The sequence below is a fragment of the Passer domesticus genome, chromosome 31 (genome assembly GCF_036417665.1).
Source record: "Passer domesticus isolate bPasDom1 chromosome 31, bPasDom1.hap1, whole genome shotgun sequence".
Taxonomy (NCBI): domain Eukaryota; kingdom Metazoa; phylum Chordata; class Aves; order Passeriformes; family Passeridae; genus Passer; species Passer domesticus.
This window is the reverse complement of record NC_087504.1, coordinates 1,749,269-1,768,801: the sequence shown is the minus strand read 5'-3', so window position 1 is coordinate 1,768,801 and position 19,533 is coordinate 1,749,269. Positions and strand designations below refer to the sequence as shown.

Below are 19,533 nucleotides of genomic sequence, written 5' to 3'. Positions count from 1 at the left end.
CCAGTGTCCCCAAGGAGATCCCCACAGTGTCCCATGCAGATGCACCGAGTGTCACCATGAACACCAACCGAGTGTCCCATGGACACTCACCCAGCATCCCCATGGGCACTCAAATAGCGCAAATAGCGTCACGATGGAGACCCAGCTGGTGTCCCCATGGACACCACTCAGTGTCCCCATGGAGATCCCGCAGTGTCCCCACGGATGTGCAGCTGGTGTCCCCACGGAGATCCCCCCAGTGTCCCCATGGACACCCACCCAGTGCCCCCACGGAGACCGATCCTGTGTCCCCATGGACACCTACCCAGTGTCCCCACGGAGATCTCCTTGTGTCCCCATGGAGACGCACCCAGGGTTCCCATGGGCATCCCCCCAGGGTCCACATGGAGATCTCTTCAGTGTCCCCATGGAGATCCCCCAGTGTCCCCATGGACACCCACCCACTGTCCCCATGGAGACCCACCCAGTGTCCCTATGGACACCCATCCAATGTCCCCTGGAGAGCCCCCAGTGTCCCCATGGACACACACCCAGTGTCCCCATGGAGATGTCCCCAATGTCACCATGCAGATCCATCCAGTGTCCCCATGGCGATCCTCTCATTGTCCCCATGGAGATGTCCTCACTGTCCCCATGGAGACCCATCCAGTGTCCCCATGGGCATCCCCCCAGGGTCCATATGGAGATCTCTTCAGTGTCCCCATGGAGACCCACCCAGTGTCCCCATGGACACACACCCAGTGTCCCCATGGACATCCCCCGAGTGTCTCCATGGAGATGCCTCCAGTGTCCCCATGGAGATCCCCCCCACTGTCCCCATGGAGATGTCCCCAATGTCACCATGGATATCCATCCAGTGTCCCCATGGAGATCCCCCATGTGTCCCCATGGAGATGTCCCCACTGTCCCCATGGGGATGTCCCCTCTGTCCCCATGGGGATGTCCCCTCTGTCCCCATGGAGATGTCCCCACTGTCCCCATGGGGATGTCCCCAATGTCCCCATGGCGATCCACCCAGTGTCCCCATGGCGATCCACCCAGTGTCCCCATGGAGTTCCCCCACTGTCCCCATGGAGATCCCCCCCAATGTCCCCATGGGGATGTCCCCTCTGTCCCCATGGACCTGTCACGTGTCCCGGTCACGTGCCCCCCGGGCTGTCGGGCGCCCCCTATCGGTTTCCCACGCCCCTGCACGCGCCGCCCGTGGCCTCTGGCGCCCCCTAGCGGCCGCGCGGCCCCACGGGGCCAGCCCCGCCCCGCTCCTGGCGCCACTTCCGGGTTCCGGCGCCGCGCCGGGGCCGGGCGGAAGCGGCGGCGGCGGCGCCGGAAGCGGCGGTGGCAGCGCCGGAAGCGGCGGCCATGGCGGCGGCGACGGCGGCGGGTGCCTGTCCCGGCCCCGGCCCCGGCCCCGGGCCCGGCCCCGGCGCCGCCCGCACGAAGAAGAAGCAGAAGCGCTTCGTGCCGCAGCGCGTGAAGCTGCCGCGGGCGGCGGACCCGCTGCTGGCCGTGCTGGCCTGGGGCGTCACGCACCAGGTGAGCGGCTCTGCCCCGGTGCCCCCGTGTGCCCCCCGGGACCCGCGGCCCCCGGGATCCCCGCTCCCGGGATGTCCGTGCCCGTCCCGCCGGGACCCCGCGCGTGCCCCCGCAGCCCCCGTGTCCCTGCCGGGGCACCGGCATCTCCCCCGCAGCCCTCGCGTCCCGCCTGCCCGGGATTCCCGTTGCCCCGTCCCGGGTCCCTGTCCCTCAGTTCCATCCTCCGGGATGCCATTGCTCCCTGTCCCTGGCCTCCATCCCCCAGGATCCCGTGTCCCCATCCCTTGTCCCCATCCTATGTCCCCATCCCTCGGCTCCATCCCGCAGTGTCCCCATTGCCCCCATCCCTCAGCTCCATCCCCCAGGATCCCGTGTCCCCATCCCTTGTCCCCACCCCTGGGTTCCATCCCCCGGGATCCCGTGTCCTTGTCCCCCCAGGACCACCATTGCCCCCATCCTGTGTCCCCACCCCTCGGCTCCCTCTCCCGGGACCCCATTGCTCCCATCCCATGTCCCCATCCCCCGGGTCCCCCGTTCCCCCCGTCCCTCGGCTCCATCCCCTGGCATCCCACTGCCCCCATCCCGTGTCCCCATCCTATGTCCCCATCCCTCGGCTCCATCCCGCAGTGTCCCTTGTCCCCGTCCCGTGTCCCCACCCCTGGGCTCCACCCCCCCCGGGACCCCCACTGCCCCCATCCCGTGCCCCATCCCCACGCTGGGGGTCCCGGGGGTCTCCCCAGATCAACGAGCTGAGCCAGGTGCCGCTGCCCGTGATGCTGCTGCCCGACGACTTCAAAGCCAGCTCCAAGATCAAGGTCAACAATCACCTGTTCAACAGGTGAGCACGGGGGGCAGGGGATACCTGTTCTACAGGTGAGCACGGGGGGCAGGGGATACCTGTTCTACAGGTGAGCACAGGGGGCAGGGGATACCTGTTCAACAGGTGAGCACAGGGGGCAGGGGATACCTGTTCTACAGGTGAGTGTGGGGGGCAGGGGATACCTGTTCAACAGGTGAGCACGGGGCAGGGGATACCTGTTCTACAGGTGAGCACGGGGGGCAGGGGATACCTGTTCTACAGGTGAGCACGGGGGGCAGGGGATACCTGTTGAACAGGTGAGTGTGGGGAGGGGATACCTGTTCAACAGGTGAGCACGGGGCAGGGGATACCTGTTCAACAGGTGAGTGTGGGCAGGGGATACCTGTTCAACAGGTGAGCACGGGGGGCAGGGGATACCTGTTCTACAGGTGAGTGTGGGCAGGGGATACCTGTTCAACAGGTGAGCACGGGGCAGGGGATACCTGTTCTACAGGTGAGCACAGGGGGCAGGGGATACCTGTTCTACAGGTGAGTGCCACAGGGGGAGGGGGGATACCTGTTCAACAGGTGAGTGTCCCAGGGACCCCAAACTGACACGAGCCCCCCGCAGGGAGCACCTGCCCAGCCACTTCAAGTTCAAGGAGTACTGTCCCCAGGTGTTCCGCAACCTGCGCGAGCGCTTCGGCGTCGACGACCAGGACTACCAGGTGGGCTGGCACTGTCCTGCCCCGTGTCCCCAGCGTCCCTGGCACGGGGTGGCTGTGTCACCTGTGTCCCTGGCTGTGTCACCGGTGTCTCCTGTGTGCCCAGGGGTGGCTGTGTCACCTGTGACCCCGGCCCCATGTCCCCAGGGTCCCTGGCGTGGGGCTCCAGGCCACCTGTGTCACCTGTGTGCCTGGGTGGATGTGCCACCAGTGTCCCCTGGCCTTGCCCCGTGTCCCCAGGGTCCCTGGCGTGGGGTGGCTGTGTCCCCTGTGTCCCTGGGTGGCTGTGTCACCTGTGTGCCCAGCTGTGCCCGGTGTCCCCCATCCGTGTGCCCCACAGGGTCCCTGGGGTGGGATGGCTGTGTCACCTGTGTCTCCTGTGTGCCCAGTGTCAGCTGTGTCACCTCTGTCCCTGGCTGTGTCACATGCGTGCCCTGGCCGTGTGCTCCCCGGTGTCCCTGGTGTGGGGTGCCTGTGTCACTGGTGTCCCTGTCTGTGTGTCACCAGTGTCCCTGGCTGTGTCCCTGGCTGTCTGTCACTGGTGTCCCCAGCTGTGTCCCAGGTGTCCCTGGGGGTGGTTGTGTCACCGGTGTCCCTGTCGGTGTCCCCATGTCCCAGGTGTCCCTGTCACTGTCCCAGGTGTCCCTGGCTGTGTCCCAGTGTCCCTGTGTGTGTGTCACCGTGTCCCAGGTGTCCCTGGCTGTGTCCCTGGCTGTGTCCCAGGTGTCCCTGTCACTGTCCCAGGTGTCCCTGGCTGTGTCCCAGGTGTCCCTGTCGCTGTCCCAGGTGTCCCTGTGTGTGTGTCCCCGTGTCCCAGGTGTCCCTGGCTGTGTCCCAGGTGTCCCTGTCACTGTCCCAGGTGTCCCTGTGTGTGTGTCCCCGTGTCCCAGGTGTCCCTGGCTGTGTCCCAGGTGTCCCTGTCGCTGTCCCAGTGTCCCTGTGTGTGTGTCACCATGTCCCTGTCACTGTCCCAGGTGTCCCTGGCTGTGTCCCAGGTCCCTGGCTGTGTCCCAGGTGTCGCTGTCACTGTCCCAGGTGTCCCTGGCGCGCAGCCCCCCCGCGCTGGGCGGGCAGTGCCCGCCGCTGGCTGCTCTCCGCTGACCGCACGCTGGTGCTGAAGGAGCTCTCCAGCGAGGACGTGGCCGACGTGCACGGGCTGCTGTGCCACTACCACCAGGTACGGCCGGGACACCTGGGTGTCACCTGTGCCCTGGGTGTCACCTGTGTACCCAGGGGTGTCACCAGTGTGCCCGGGGGTGTCCCCGGTGTCCCTGAGGGTGGCTGTGTCCCCAGGTGCCCGTGTCCCCCTGTCCCCTGGTGCCCCTGTCACACTGTCCCCTGGTGGCAGTGTCCCCTGTCCCCAGGTGCCCATGTCACGCTGTCCCCAGGGATGGCCATGTCACGCTGTCCCTGAGTGTCCATGTCCCCCTGTCCCAGTGCCCATGTCCCCTGTCCCGGTGCCCATATCCCCCTGTCCCAGTGCCCGTGTCCCGTGTCCCAGTGCCCGGGTCCCCTGTCCCCATGCCCGTGTCCCCACGTCCCCATGCCCATGTCCCCTGTCCCCACGCCCGTGTCCCCGTGCCCGTGTCCCCTGTGCCCGTGTCCCCTGTCCCCGTGCCCATGTCCCCCTGTCCCTGGTGCCCATGTCCCCCTGTCCCCATGCCCGTGTCCCCTGTCCCCACGCCCATGTTCCGTGTCCCCTGTCCCCGTGCCCGTGTCCCCACGTCCCCATACCCATGTCCCCTGTCCCCACGCCCCTGTCCCCATGCCCGTGTCCCCGTGCCCGTGTCCCCTGTGCCCGTGTCCCCTGTCCCCGTGCCCATGTCCCCTGTACCCATGCCCGTGTCCCCATGCCCGTGTCCCCTGTCCCCAGTGCCCCTGTCCCCACACCCGTGTCCCTGTCCCCACACTGTGTCCCTGTCCCCATGCCCGTGTCCCCTGTCCCTGGGTGCCCATGTCCCCCTGTCCCCGGTGTCCCTGTCCCCGTGTCCCTGTCCCTGTCCCTGTCCCCGTCCCCACGCCGTGTCCCTGTCCCCGTGTCCCTGTCCCCGTGTCCCTGTCCCCGTGTCCCTGTCCCTGTGTCCCTGTCCCTGGGTGTGCCCGTGTGCCTGTCCCCACACTGTGTCCCTGTCCCCATGCCCGTGTCCCCTGTCCCTGGGTGCCCATGTCCCCCTGTCCCCGGTGTCCCTGTCCCTGTCCCCGTGTCCCTGTCCCCACGCCGTGTCCCTGTCCCCGTGTCCCTGTCCCTGTCCCCTGTCCCTGTGTCCCTGTCCCTGTCCCCTGTCCCCACGCCGTGTCCCTGTCCCCGTGTCCCTGTCCCTGTCCCCGTGTCCCTGTCCCCATGCCGTGTCCCCTGTCCCTGTCCCCGTGTCCCTGTCCCCGTGTCCCTGTCCCCATGCCGTGTCCCTGTCCCCGTGTCCCTGTCCCTGTGTCCCTGTCCCCGTGTCCCTGTCCCTGTCCCCGTGTCCCTGTCCCCTGTCCCCATGCCGTGTCCCCTGTCCCTGTCCCCACGCCGTGTCCCTGTCCCCGTGTCCCTGTCCCTGTCCCCGTGTCCCTGTCCCCATGCCGTGTCCCCTGTCCCTGTCCCCGTGTCCCTGTCCCCGTGTCCCTGTCCCCACGCCGTGTCCCTGTCCCCTGTCCCTGTCCCCGTGTCCCTGTCCCCTGTCCCCATGCCGTGTCCCCTGTCCCTGTCCCCGTGTCCCTGTCCCCGTGTCCCTGTCCCCACGCCGTGTCCCTGTCCCCTGTCCCTGTCCCCGTGTCCCTGTCCCCTGTCCCCATGCCGTGTCCCCTGTCCCTGTCCCCGTGTCCCTGTCCCCGTGTCCCTGTCCCCACGCCGTGTCCCTGTCCCCTGTCCCTGTCCCCACGCCGTGTCCCTGTCCCTGTCCCCATGCCGTGTCCCTGTCCCCTGTCCCTGTCCCCACGCCGTGTCCCTGTCCCCTGTCCCTGTCCCCATGCCGTGTCCCCTGTCCCTGTCCCCATGCCGTGTCCCTGTCCCCTGTCCCTGTCCCCACGCCGTGTCCCTGTCCCCTGTCCCTGTCCCCATGCCGTGTCCCCTGTCCCTGTCCCCATGCCGTGTCCCTGTCCCCTGTCCCTGTCCCCATGCCGTGTCCCTGTCCCCTGTCCCTGTCCCCACGCCGTGTCCCTGTCCCAGTACGTGGTGCAGTGCCACGGGCAGACGCTGCTGCCGCGGTTCCTGGGCATGTACCGGGTGAGCGTGGACAGCGAGGACACGTACCTGCTGGTCATGAGGAACCTGTTCAGCCACCGCCTGCCCGTGCACAGGAAGTACGACCTCAAGGTATCGGGGTGCCCCCAAGCCCCTTTGGCTCCGGCTGTGGCGCACTCTGCCCCAAAAACCCTCCTGTCCCTTCTGTATTGGGGTGTCCCTGCCTCCCCCCAAAACCCCCTCCTGTCCCCTCTGTATTGGGGTGTCCCAAGCCCTCTGGGTGCTGCTGTGGGGCAGCCTGCCCCCAAAAACCCTCCTGTCCCCTTTGTATTGGGGTGTCCCCGAGCCCCTCTGGCTCCTGCTTGGGGTAGACTCCCCCCAAACCCCTCCTGTCCCCTCTCTATTGGGTTTTGGGGACACCCCGGACCCCTCTGGCTCCTGATTTGGGGCAGCCTCCCCCAAACCCCTCCTGTCCCCTTTGTATTGGGGTGTCCCCGAGCCCCCTCTGGCTCCTGCTTGGGGCAGCCTCCCCCAAACCCCTCCTGTCCCCTCTGTGTTGGGTTTTGGGGACACCCCGAGCCCCTCTGGCTCCTGCTGTGGGGCATCCTCTCCCCCAAACCCCTCCTGTCCCCTCTGTTCTCTCCAGGGCTCCCTCGTGGACCGAGAGGCCAGTGACAAGGAGAAGGTACTGCAGGACAATGATGTGAACCCCCCAGATTTTGGAGGGGGGGTCTCCATGCCTCAGTTTCCCCCTCCCCAGTAATGACAGCTCACTGCCCGCCCCCTCCCCACACAAAGCTTTCCTGGGGAGGGGCTGGCCCGTGACCCCCCGAGGCACAGCCTGGGGGGTCCTGCAGCCCTGGGGTGCCCCCTCCAGCTCAGGGGTGTCCGGGGGGGCTCCCCCCGTCCCCCCCCAGGGCAAGGAGCTGCCCACCCTGAAGGACGTGGATTTCCTCAACAAGAACGAGAAGGTGTTCGTGGAGGAGGAGCAGCAGCGCGACTTCATGGACAAGCTCAAGAGGGACGTGGAGGTGGGGAGGGGGCTGCACCCCCGGGGGCTCTGAGGGGATTGGGGGGGCTCTCCCCACCCCGAGTGACCCTTTGTTTGGCCTGCCAGTGCCCGGGCTCTGAGGGTTTGGGGGGGTCTCCCTGTGACCATGAGAGTGTCCCCCACCCCTAATGACCCCTTGCTTGTCCCCTCAGCTCTGAGGGTTGGGGGTTTTTGGGCTGTGGGGGTCACAGTGCCCAGGCTCTGGGGGTTTTGGGGGTGCAGCCCCCGAGGGTTTTGGGGTGACCCCCAACTCCCACCGTGTCCCCCCAGTTCCTGGTGCAGCAGAAGCTGATGGACTACAGCCTGCTGCTGGGCATCCACGAGGTGGAGCGGGGCGAGCAGGAGGAGGAGGAGGAGCTGGAGGAAGAGGAGCTCGGCGGGGGCGATGATGGGGGGCTGGGGGGCCCCTATGGCACCTCCCCGGAGGGTCTGGGGGGGGCTCCTCAACTCCTACCGGCCCCTGGGGCCCGGCGAGTTCGACCCCTGCGTGGACGTGTACGCCCTGCGCGGGGCCGAGGGTGAGCGCGGGGCTGGGGGGTCCCGGGGGGGGCTGGGGGGTCCCGGGGGGTCCCGGGGGGGTTTGGGGGTGCGGGGAGCGCTGACCCCCCCCCGGCCGTGCCCCCCAGGAGCCCCCCGGCGCGAGGTTTATTTCATGGGGCTGATCGATGTCCTCACCCAGTACGACGCCCGCAAGAAGGCGGCGCACGCGGCCAAGACCGTCAAACACGGGGTGAGGGCACGGGCTGGGGGCACCCCAAACTGGGGGCATGGGGTGAGGGCACGGGCTGGGGGCACCCCAAACTGGGGGCATGGGGTGAGGGGCACCCCGACCGTCAAACACGGGGTGAGGGCACTGGCTGGGGGGCATGGGGTGAGGGCACAGGCTGGGGGCACCCCAAACTGGGGGGCACGGGGTGAGGGGCACGGGCTGGGGGGGCACCCTGCACTGTTGGGGCATTTCCTGACTGGGGGGCCACCCCGGACTGGGAAGGGCACTCTGAACTGGGGGAGGGCACCCCAAACTGGGCAAGGCACCCCAAACTGGGGGGGGGTTGCATTTCCCAAGTGTGGAGGGGGCACCCAGGACTGGGGAGGGCACCCTGAACTAGGGGGGAAGGGATTTCCCAACTTGGGGGGCACCCCAAACTGGGGAGAGGGCATTTCCCAACTTGGGGAGGGCACCCTGAACTGAGGAGGGCACCCCAAACTGGGTGGGGGGGGACTTCTGAACTGGGAGGTGGCACCCCAAACTGGGGAGGGCACCCCAAACTGGGGGGGAGACATTTCCCTACTGGGGGGGTGGCATTTCCCAGCTGGGGGTGGCAGGGCTGCCTCCCCCTTGGTGTTTTGGGGGGGTTTATGGAGTGCTGGGCACAGGGAGGGGTTAGGGGCACCTGGGCCAAGCCTTCCAAGGAGGATTTGGGGGGGGTCAAGCCCCTGGCAGGGTCTGGGGGGCACAGGGGGTGTCAGGTGCCCAGGCAGGGGTTGGCTCCTGTGGGCTGGGGGAGGGGCCGGTTCCCAGGGCTGTTCGGGGGGGCTGGGGGGTCGTTCCCGGGGGGGCTCTGAGCCGGTGCCCCCCAGGCTGGAGCCGAGATCTCCACGGTGCACCCCGAGCAGTACGCCAAGCGCTTCCTGGACTTCATCACCAACATCTTCGCCTGAGGGGGGCTCAGCCGGCCCCCCCCGGGACCAAACCCCCCCTCGGGGAGTGCTGACCCCCCCCACAGCGGGACCAACCCCCCCCGGGCTGTGCTGACCCCCCCCCAGTGCGGTTTCACTCCTCAAGTGCCTTAACTTTATGTCAGGGGGGTCCGGGGGGGCTCCAGCCCCAGCATGGGGGGGTCTGGGGTGCCCCCCCAGCACAAGGGGACCCTTCTGCCCCCCCAAAGCTGGGAGGGGGTCAAACACTACTTGCTTCGGGGGGGAGGGGTGAAAGGGGCCCCCCCAGTCCACCCCTGTTCCAAATGAGGCTGGGGGGCACCCCCTGCCCCCCTCCCTGTGGGACCTGGGGGGCTCCAGAGCTCCCCCCTTTACTGCAGCTCCCGGGGGTCCCCCGGGGGGGCGGGGCCTGCCGGGCTGGCACCCCCGTCCTCACTTTGGGGGGTGTCGTGTGTTGTGTCCCCCCCACCCCAGTTATGGGGCTCCTTGCCCCGCTCTGGACCGAGAAATAAATTATTGAACTTGCCCCGAGTGAGTGCCCTGAGTGCCCCCCAAACCCCGGGTCCCCCATTGCCAGGCGTGAGAGGCTGGGCAGGGACCCCCAAAATCCTCTGACGCTGGGCAGGGACCCCCAAACCCGTGTGAGACTGGGCATGGACCCCCCCCAAAACCTCTCAGAGCCCAGGCATGGACCCCCAAACCCCTCTGAGACTGGGCATAGACCCCCAAAATTCTGTGAGAATGGGCAGGGACCCCCAAACCCATCTGAGACCAGGCGTGGACCCCCAAACCCGTGTGAGACTGGGCATGGATCCCCCAAACTCCTCTGACACTGGGCATGGACCCCCAAAATTCTGTGAGACTGGGCAGGGACCCCCAAACCCGTGTGAGACTGGGCATGGACCCCCCCCCCCCCCAAAACCTCTCAGAGCCTGGGCATGGACCCCCAAACTCCTCTGAGACTGGGCATGGACCCCCAAAATCCCATTAGACTGGGCATGGACCCCCCCCAGACCCCTCTGAGACTGGGCAGGGACCCCCAAACCCCTCTGAGACAGGATGTGGACCCCAAAAAGTGCCAGAGACTGAGCAGGGACCCCGAATTCCCGGCCCCGCCCAGGCCCCGCCCCCGCCGGCTCAGAGCCCCGCCCCCTGCGCGTTGCCATGGCGACGCCCTCCCCGCCGGCCCCGCGCGCCGTTGCCATGGCCCCGCCCCTCCCCCCGTTGCCATGGCGGCCCCGCCCCGCGCGGTCACGTGAGGCCGAGGCGCAGGGCGCCCCCCGCCGCCGGCCGCGCCCGCGATGCTGCGCCCGCCCGGGCCCGGTGGGTGCGGGACCCCCGCGACCCCCCGCGACCCCCGGCCCCGCCCCGGCCCCGCCCCGGCCCCCCCCCGGCCCGCTCTGCCCGCGGCCCCCGCCCCGGGCCTGCTGCTGCCCGCGCCGCGGCCACCCCGGGCCCCTCCCCGGGCCTGCCCGGGCCGCTCGGGCCTCACCGGGACCCCCGGGCCCCTCCCCGGGCCTGTCCTGTCCCCGCCCCGAGCGTCACCGGGACCCCCCCCGGCCTGTGCTGTCACCGCCGGGACCCCCCCCGGGCCTCACCGCGACCCCCCCGGGCCTGTCCTGCCCACCCCGGGCCTCCCCAGGACCCCCCAGCTCCCCGGGCCTGTCCCCCCACCCCAAATTCCGGGCCCCATCCCCCGCCCTGCCCCCCCCCCGGAGCCCCTGGGGGGGATGGGGGACACCGGGGGGGCACCGGGAGGTTCAGCCCCCCAATCTGCGGGGCCCTCCCCGCCGCTCCGGGGGCTGGATGGGTCTGGGGGGTCCCCAGGAGCTGCCCCCCCCCCCAGCAGGGCTGTGGGGTCTCGGGGGTCCCCCGGGGACACGCGGGGGTGACGCTGCTGTTGTTATTGCAGGGTCACCTGGGCGGGGGGGGGGATCCGGGGGGGTTGGGGAGCCCCCAAATTGGTTTTGGGGTGGTGGGGCTGTCTGTAACCCCCCCGTGTCCCCCCAGCCCCGGGCTCGTGGCTCTGCTGATCCTGCGCTCCGCTCCTGTCCCCCATGGGCTCACCAGGTGGGTGTGGGGGGGACACCCCGCCCTGGGGACCCCCCGGGGCTGGGACCCCCCTCGTGCACGGGCCTGGCTTTGGGGACCCCCTTAGGACCCTCACCCCGGGCGGTGGGACCCCCCGGCCATGGAGCACCCCCAGGTTCTGGGGACCCCCCTCGGGCACCCCCCGGCTTTTGGGGAACCCCTTTGCACCTCCCGAGTTCTGGAGACCCCCTCGGCTACCCCCGGGGTTTTGAGGACCCCCCTCGAGCACCCCCGAGTTCTGGTGACCCCCCGTGTGTACCCCCCCAATTTTGGGGACACCCTCGGGCTCCCCCCGGTTTTTGGGGCCCCCTTGAGCACCCCCCGGTTTTTGGGACCCCACCGGGCACCCCCCAGGGTTTTTGGGGTCCCCCCCTCAGGTCCCCCCAGGGTCACAGCCTGGTGACCCCCCCGGGTGTCCCGGATTTGGGGACAGGACAGGTTTAACCCTTGGGTGGTGAACCAGGGGTCCCCCCAGGGTTTGGGGGGCACTGTGGAACCCCCTGGGGGGGTCCCTCAGTGCCCAGACTCGGCGGTTTTGGGGGGGCCATGGGCAGATCTGGCTGGGTTTTGGGGTGACCCACGGTCCCCAGGCTCTGGGGCCTTGGGGTCTCCATGCCCAGTGCCAGGGGATTTTGGGGGTCCATGCCCAGGCTCTGAGAGGTTTGGGGTGGTCCATGCCCAGTCCCAGAAGTTTGGGGGTCCATGCCCAGGCTCTGAGGGGTTTTTGGGGTCCATGCTCAGTCTCTGGCAGTTTTTGGGGTCCATGTCCAGTCTCAGAGGATTTTGGGGAGTCCATACCCGGGCTGTGAGAGGTTTTTGGGGGGTTCATGCCCAGGTTCTGAGAGGATTTTGGGGGTCCATGCCCAGTCTCAGAGGGGTTTGGAATGGTCCATATCCAATCTCAGATGGTTTTAGGGGTCCATGCCCAGGTTCTGTGAGGTTTTGGGGGCTCCATGCCCAGTGTCAGAAGTTTTGGGGTCCTGTGCTCAGTCTCTGGCAGTTTTTGGGGTCCATATCCAGTCTCAGATGATTTTGGGGGTCCATGCCCAGGTTCTGTGAGGTTTTGGGGGCTCCATGCCCAGTCTCAGGCTTTGCAGATCCCACACCCAGACTTTGGGGTTCAGAGGGTCCCATGGCCAGCCCTTGATGGTTTTGGGGTGCCCCCACCAAGTTTGTCCTGTCAAAGATGTCGGGGTGTGAGGGGGCCACCAGGTGGTGGTGCCCGTGGGGGTCCAGTCCCTGGCAGTTTTGGGGGTCCCATGCCCATTCCCTGGGGTTTTGGGGGTCCCAGTTCCCTGGCAGTTTTGGGGTGCCCGGTGTCACTCTGCTGTCACGGATGTTGGGGTGCAGGGCCCACCAGGTGATGGTGGCACCGGGGTCCGGGCTCAGGAGGTTTTGGGGGGTCAATCTCCATCCCCTGGTGGTTTTGGGGTGCCCCTGGCTGTTTGGGGGCTCTGTGCCCAGTCCCTGGGTTTGGGGTGCCCGTGCCCAGCCCGGCAGTTTCGGGGTGTCCCCGCAGTGTCCTTGGTGCTCTCGAGGATGTCGGGGTGCGGGGGGCCCAGCAGGAGTGGGGTGACAGTGCCAGCAGGGTCCTGTCCCTGGGGACGTGCCCAGCCCCGGCTGCTTTGGGGTGCCCGTGGGTGTTTTGGGATGTCTGTGCTCAGTCACGGATGTTCTGGGGTCCCCATGGGTGTTTTGGGGTGTCTGTGCCCAGCCCCGGCTGTTTTGGGGTCCCCATGGGTGTTTTGGGGTCCGTGCCCCGCCCCTGATCTTTTTGGGGTGTCCATAGCAGTTTTGGGGTGTCCATGCCCAGCCCCGGATGTTTTGGGGTGCCCGTGCTCAGTCCTGGATGTTTTAGGGTGTCCATGGGTGTTTCAGGGTGTCCGTGTCCACTCCCGGCTGTTTCGGGGTGCCCGTGGGTGTTTCGGGGTGTCCATGGCCGTTTTGGGGTGCCCGTGCCCGCTCCCAGGTGTTTCAGGGTGCCGGTGGCCCCTCCCGGGTGCCCTGTGCTCATTCCCAGCCCCGCCTGCCCGGTGCCCGTTCCTGTCCCCAAGTGCCTGGTGCCCATTCCCGGTGCCCTGTGCCCATTCCCACTGCCCGGTGCCCGTTCCTGGTGCCCGTTCCCAGCCCCACTGCCCCGTGTCCATCCCCGCTGCCCGGTGCCTGTGCCCGTTCCTGGTTCCCGCTGCCCCTTCCTGGTGCCTGGTGCCCGTTCCCAGCCCCACTGCCCGGTGCCCGTTCCCGGTGCCCGCTGCTCATTCCTCTCCCCAGGTGCCCATTCCTCTCCCCAGGTGCCCGTTCCCGGTGCCTGGTGCCCGTTCCCATCTCCCCTGCCTGGTGCCCGTTCCCGGTGCCTGTTCCCATCCCCAGGTGCCTGGTGCCCGTTTCTGGTGCCTGTTCCCAGTGCCTGTTCCTGGTTCCCGCTGCCCAGTGCCCTGTGCCCGGTGCCTGTTCCCATCCCCGCTGCCCGGTGCCCGTTCCCAGCCCCGCCTGCCCGGTGCCTGTTCCCACTGCCCGGTGCCCGTTCCCGTTCCCATTCCCATCCCCGTTCCCATCCCCGCTGCCCGGTGCCTGTTCCCACTGCCCGGTGCCCGTTCCCGTTCCCATTCCCATCCCCGTTCCCATCCCCGCTGCCCGGTGCCCGTTCCCAGCCCCGCCTGCCCGGTGCCCGTTCCCGTTCCCATTCCCATCCCCGCTGCCCGTTCCCGGTGCCCATTCCCAGTGCCCGTTCCCAGCCCCGCCTGCCCGGTGCCCGTTCCCGTTCCCGTTCCCGTTCCCGTTCCCGTTCCCGTGCCGAGGCCCGGCGTGTCCCGCAGTGTCGTTCGTGCTCTCGAGGATGTCGGGCTGCGGGGGCCCCGCCAAGAGCCGTGTGACGGTGCCCAAGCGCGTGTGGGAGTTCGTGACGCGGGAGCGCGCGGCGCGCCTGGCGCTGCTGGCGCAGGAGGCGCGGGTGCGGATCCTGGTGGACGGCGAGACCCCCGAGCTGTACGTGCTGCAGCTCTGCGCGACCCCCCCGGGCCCCGCCGGCGGCGCGGGGCTCTGCCCGGCCCGCAAGGCGCTCAAGGCGCTGCTCAAGGAGACCGAGAAGGAGCTGAAGAAGCGCAGCCAGCGGCACGGGGAGGTGCTGGGGGCCCGGCCGGAGCCCCCCGCGGGCGCCGCGGGCTCTCCCGGCGCGGGCCCGGCGCGGGACGAGGAGCCGGAGCGGCAGTGCCCGATCTGCCTGGGCGAGATGCGCGGGCCGCGCACGCTGGAGCGCTGCCGGCACTCGTTCTGCGGGGAGTGCATCGCCCGGGCGCTGCAGGTGCGCTCCGCCTGCCCCGTCTGCGGCCGCTTCTACGGGCAGCTGGTGGGCAACCAGCCCCCCGACGGGCGCATGCTGGTCACCCGCGACGCCGCGCTGCCCCTGCCCGGCTACGAGGCCTTCGGCACCATCATCATCCAGTACGTCTTCCCGCCCGGCGTGCAGGGGGTGAGTGCGACACGGCCAGGGAGGGGCTGGGCGATCCCCAGTGGTGTGGGGTGGGGGGAGCTGGCCCAGCCCTGAGCCCCCAGCGCCCCCGCGGGTGCCCCCAGTGCCCCAGGCTCAGCTCTGTGCCCACAGTGCCCCTCGCTGTCCCCAAATCCTGCTGGGTGTGCTCAGCGTCCCTGGGTGTCCCCAGCATTCCTGGGTGTCCTCAATGTCCCTGGGTGTCCCCAAACCCTGCTGGGTGTCCCCAGACCCTGCTGGGTGTCCCCAAATCATGCTGGGTGTCCCCACATCCTGCTGGGTGTCCCCAAATCCTGCTGGGTGTCCCCAGCGTCCCTGGCTGTCCCCAAACCCTGCTGGGTGTCCCCAGACCCTGCTGGGTGTCCCCAAATCATGCTGGGTGTGCTCAGCATCCCTGGGTGTCCCCAAATCCTGCTGGGTGTCCCCAGTGTCCCTGGTTGTCCCCAGTGTCCCTGGGTGTCCCCAAACCCTGCTGGGTGTCCCCACATCCTGCTGGGTGTCCCCAAACCCTGCTGGGTGTCCCCAGCATCCCTGGGTGTCCCCACATCCTGCTGGGTGTCCCCAAACCCTGCTGGGTGTCCCCAGCGTCCCTGGGTGTCCCCACATCCTGCTGGGTGTCCCCAAACCCTGCTGGGTGTCCCCAGCGTCCCTGGGCCACCCACACATCCTGGCAGGTGTCCCTGGATGTTCCCAAATCCTTTTGGGTGTTGCTGACACCCCGGTGTCCCCAAATGCCCCAGTGTCCCTAAGAGCCCTGGGTGCTCCCAACGTCCCTGGGTACCCCAAACCCTGCTGGGTGCCCCCAGCCCTGGTCCCCATCCCCCCATCCCCCCTGTCCCCCATCCCTTGCCCCTCACCCCCCGGGCAGGTGAAGTAGCCCCAGCCCTTTCCCATGTCCCCATGTCCCTCTGTCCTCCTGTCCCCCTGTCCCCATGTCCCCCTGCCCCCTGCCCCACTGCCCTCCTGTCCCCCTGTCCTCCTGTCCCGTCCCCCTGTCCTTACCTTCTGTGTGTCCCCTCCGCCCCCCATGGGTGCAGCACCTGGGCACCACACGGGCACCTGTCCTGTGTGCTGCCCATCATCCTCCCCCACCCCTGTGCCCCCTGTACCTGAACCTGGGGCTGCAGCCCCCCAGGAGCAGACAGAGCCTGGCATCTGTGACCCTGTCACTGCCCCCTTCCCTGTGCCCCCATCACTGCCCCCTTACCTGTGACCCTGTTTGTGCCCACCTTATCTGTGCCCCCCTCACTGCCCCCTTACCTGTGACCCCCCCACGGCTGGAACCCAAACCCGGTGTGTGACACTTGTGCCCCCTCACCTGTCCCCCACCCTGCGCAGGTGGAGCCCCCGAACCCGGGGTGCAGTACCCTGGGCACGAGGGCACTGACACCTGTGCCCCCCTGGACTCTGTCCCCTACCCTGTGCAGGTGGAACGCCCAAACCCAGGGTGTTCCCACACCTGTGCCCCCCTCACCTGTCCCCCACTCTGTGCAGGGCTGTGGTACCCTGGCACCACAAGGGCACTGATACCTGTGCCCTGTGCCCTGTCCCTGTCCCCTCCCCTGTGCCCCTGTCCCCTCCCGTGTCCCTGTCCCTCCCCTGTCCCCTCCCCTGTCCCTCACGTGTCCGTGTCCCCGCAGGTGGAGCACCCGAACCCGGGCGTGCGCTACCCGGGCACCACGCGCGTGGCGTACCTGCCCGACTGCCCCGAGGGCAACAAGGTGCTGGGGCTGTTCCGCAAGGCCTTCGCCCAGCGCCTCACCTTCACCGTGGGCACCTCGCTGACCACCGGCCGTGCCAACGTCATCACCTGGAACGACATCCACCACAAGACCAACTGCACCGGCGGGCCCCAGCTGTGCGGGGGGCACGGGGGGCACCGGGGGCACCTGGGGGGTGGGGGGACAACGCCCACCGCGAGCCTGGCCGAGCCAGCTGGGTGGGGTGGGCACCTGGGGGGCTGATGGGCATGGGGGGACACCTGGGAGGGCACCTGGGGCGTTGGGGAACGGCATGCAGCACATCCAGCTGTGGGGGAGGGGGAACCTGGGGGGGCACTGGGGGGCACCTGGGGGGTGGGGGGAGGGAGGATGGCTGCGGGGAGGGCACCGGGGCAGGGGGCACGGCCTGACTCCCCCCCTCTGCCCCCAGGTTCGGGTACCCCGACCCCACGTACCTCGCCCGGGTGCAGGAGGAGCTGCGGGCCAAGGGCATCACCGAGGACTGAGCGGGGGGCAGGGGGACCCCCCCAGGGTCCCCCCGGGCAGCGGGACCTCCCCAGGGTCCCCCCGGGCAGCGGGACCTCCCCAGACAGCAGCACCCCCAGGCTGGGGGTCCCCCCGTGCACCGGGACCCCCCCGGGGCAGGAGGAGCCCCCCCCGGGCAGAGGGACCCCCCACCCCCATGCGGGGGGGCCCCCCCGTACAACAGGAGCACCCCCGAGCAGGGGGCACCCCCAGCCCCCCTGGCTGGCAGCGGGGGGCACAAGGAGAGGGCCAGGCCCCCCCAGAGGGGCTGGTGCCACCCGGCCCCCCCAGCACGGACAGACGGACCCCTGTACATACCCCTGACCCCCGGGACAGACAGGGGGATCCCTGCCCCCTGCCCCCCAAGCCCCGGGGGGGTCCCACCCTCGGGGGGGGTTATTTATTTTTTATTTCCCCCCCAGGTCTGTAACTTTGATCCAATAAAAATATGCAACGGACTGAGGGGTGCCAGGGGGGGCTGGGGGGTCCCTCCGCTCTGGGGCAGTGAGGGGGGGCACCACGAGCTCTGGGGGGGCTGTTCTGGATGGGGGGACAGGGCTGGGGACAGGAGACGTGGGATGTTGGGATGGGACATGGGGATGGGGCGTCAGGACAGTGGGATGGACACGGGGACATTGCAGTGGGACAGCAGGGTGGGGACACTGGGGTGGGGACACGGGCATGTGGCAGACTGAGGGCACATTGGGGCTGGGTGGGTGGGATTTGGGGTGGGACACTGGGATGGGGATGTGGGATGGGGGCTCTGGGCTGGGGACTGGGATGACAGACCCGGCTGGGACACTGGTCTGGGGATGGAAACTTTGGGGTTTTGGGGTGTGGGCGCTGGGCTGGGCCCCGAGGTCAGGGGGATTTTGGGCTGGGACAATGCAGAATCCTGGAGTGAGCTGGGCTAGGTGGGACCCTAAAATCCACCCCTGCCATGGCAGGGACACCTCCCACTGCCCCAGGCTGCTCCCAGCCCTGTCCAGCCTGGCCTGGGCACTGCCAGGGATCCAGGGGCAGCTCTGGGAAATCCATTCCAGGGAGGAATTCCTGCCCAATCTCCCACCCAGCCCTGCCCTCTGCCCTGGGAGCCATTCCCTGTGTCCTGTCCCTCCATCCCTGTCCCCAGCCCCTCTCCAGCTCTCCTGGAGCCCCTCAGGCCCTGCAGGGGCTCTGAGCTCTCCCTGCAGTGGGGTGAGCACCCCCAGCTCTGCCAGCCTGGCTCCAGTGGGGCTCCAGCCCTGAGCAGCTCCGTGGCCTCCTCTGGGCTCTCTCCAGCAGCTCCTCATCCTCCCTGTGCGGGGCCCGGGGCTGGGGCAGCTCTGCAGGTGGGGTCTCACCTGGCACAGGGGCAGGGCCCCCTCCCCTGCCCACACTGGGGCTCAGCCCAGCTCAGGGGGCACCGGGGTCCTGTGCAGCAAATCTTGAGCCCACCTCAGCCCACCCTGGAATCCATCTCCCAGTCTGACCAGTGTCCATCTCCCCAGTGTCCATGTCCCCAGTCCAGCCCCAGTGTCCATCTCCCCAGTGCCCATCTCCCAGTCTGACCAGTGTCCATCTCCCCAATGCCCATCTCCCAGTCTGACCAGTGTCCATCTCCCAGTCTGACCAGTGTCCATCTCCCCAGTGCCCATCTCCCAGTCTGACCAGTGTCCATCTCCCAGTCTGACCAGTGTCCCCAGTTCAGATGCTGGGCAGTTGTGCCCCAGGTTTCCCAGCAATCCAGACCAATGAACTCCGTGTCCCTTCCCTGCCCTGCCAGGGTCACTCCCTCAGGGGCCACTGGACAGAGGCTGGCCCTGGACTGGGGAGAGGGACACTGGGGAGAGGGACACTGGGGAGAGGGACACTGGTCAGAGGGGAGATGGACACTGGGGAGATGGACACTGGTCAGAGGGGAGATGGACACTGGTCAGAGGGGAGATGGAGTTCCCAATCCCCTCGCTTTCCCCCAGGAGGGTCCCTCCCGTGGCCTCCCCCAGGAGCGCTCCCAGCTCCCCCTCCCCACCCTCCCTGCAATGGGGTCGCTGTTCCCCTGCTCAGGCAGCCGGAGCCGCCCCGGCCCGGCGGGACCTGACTGCAGAGGGACAGGGCAATGGGGGGTGTAGGGGATATGGGGGGGACTATGGGGGATGGGGGCTATGGGGGATGGGGGCTATAGGGGATGGGGGCTATAGGGGATTGGGGGGCTATGGGGGATGGGGGCTATAGGGGATGGGGACTATAGGGGAATGGGGGGGTGTAGGGGATATGGGGTGTCATAGATGATATGGGTGTGGCTATAGGGGATACGGGGTCTATAGGGTATATGGGGGGCTATAGGGGATACGGGGGGCTGCAGGGGATGGAACACCCAGGGCATTTCCTGCAGAGCCCAGCAGGGAGCGCGGCTGGAGCGGAGCTGGGCTGGGCCGGGCTGGGCCGGGCTGGGCTGGGCTGGGCTGGGCTGGGCTGGGCTGGGCTGGGCTGGGCTGGGCTGGGCTGAGCTGGGCCGGGCTGGGCTGGGCTGGGCCGGGCTGGGCCGGGCCGGGCCGGGCTGGGCTGGGCTGGGCCGGGCTGGGCTGGGCCGGGCTGGGCTGGGCCGGGCTGGGCTGGGCCGAGCTGGGCTGGGCTGGGCTGGGCCGGGCTGGGCTGGGCTGGGCTGGGCTGGGCTGGGCTGGGCTGGGCTGGGCTGGGCTGGGCTGAGCTGGGCCGGGCTGGGCTGAGCAGAGCTGAGCTGGGCCGGGCCGGGCTGGGCTGGGCCGGGCTGGGCTGAGCTGAGCAGAGCTGAGCT

The 19,533-nt window shown here is 68.8% G+C and overlaps 2 protein-coding genes across 2 annotated transcripts; both read left to right on the top strand.

Moving 5' to 3' along the window:
* Window positions 1-1,302: 1,302 nt before the first annotated feature.
* PIP4K2C (phosphatidylinositol-5-phosphate 4-kinase type 2 gamma) lies at window positions 1,303-9,459 on the top strand. The gene is given in 12 exon segments (XM_064401050.1): window positions 1,303-1,533; window positions 2,274-2,371; window positions 2,964-3,060; window positions 4,093-4,124; window positions 4,126-4,234; window positions 6,209-6,355; window positions 6,870-6,908; window positions 7,141-7,254; window positions 7,545-7,706; window positions 7,708-7,792; window positions 7,901-8,004; window positions 8,856-9,459. Coding segments are annotated over 12 exon segments (1,242 nt in total). The 5' UTR covers window positions 1,303-1,359; the 3' UTR covers window positions 8,937-9,459.
* A 697-nt stretch (window positions 9,460-10,156) lies between these two features.
* Window positions 10,157-17,215, top strand: DTX3 (deltex E3 ubiquitin ligase 3). The gene is made up of 5 exons (XM_064401052.1): window positions 10,157-10,256; window positions 10,944-11,003; window positions 13,841-14,493; window positions 16,152-16,369; window positions 16,663-17,215. Exons 2-5 carry the CDS (start codon window positions 10,991-10,993, stop codon window positions 16,736-16,738), a joined length of 960 nt encoding a protein of 319 aa, XP_064257122.1. The 5' UTR covers window positions 10,157-10,256; window positions 10,944-10,990; the 3' UTR covers window positions 16,739-17,215.
* Window positions 17,216-19,533: the final 2,318 nt, after the last annotated feature.

Bases quoted from the DNA above. Each gene is read 5' to 3' on its own strand.
- DTX3 (XM_064401052.1), top strand. The intron at 14,494-16,151 runs GTGAGTGCGACA...GTGTCCCCGCAG, and splicing joins TCCCGCCCGGCGTGCAGGGG to GTGGAGCACCCGAACCCGGG. The intron at 16,370-16,662 runs GTGCGGGGGGCA...CTCTGCCCCCAG, and splicing joins TGCACCGGCGGGCCCCAGCT to GTTCGGGTACCCCGACCCCA.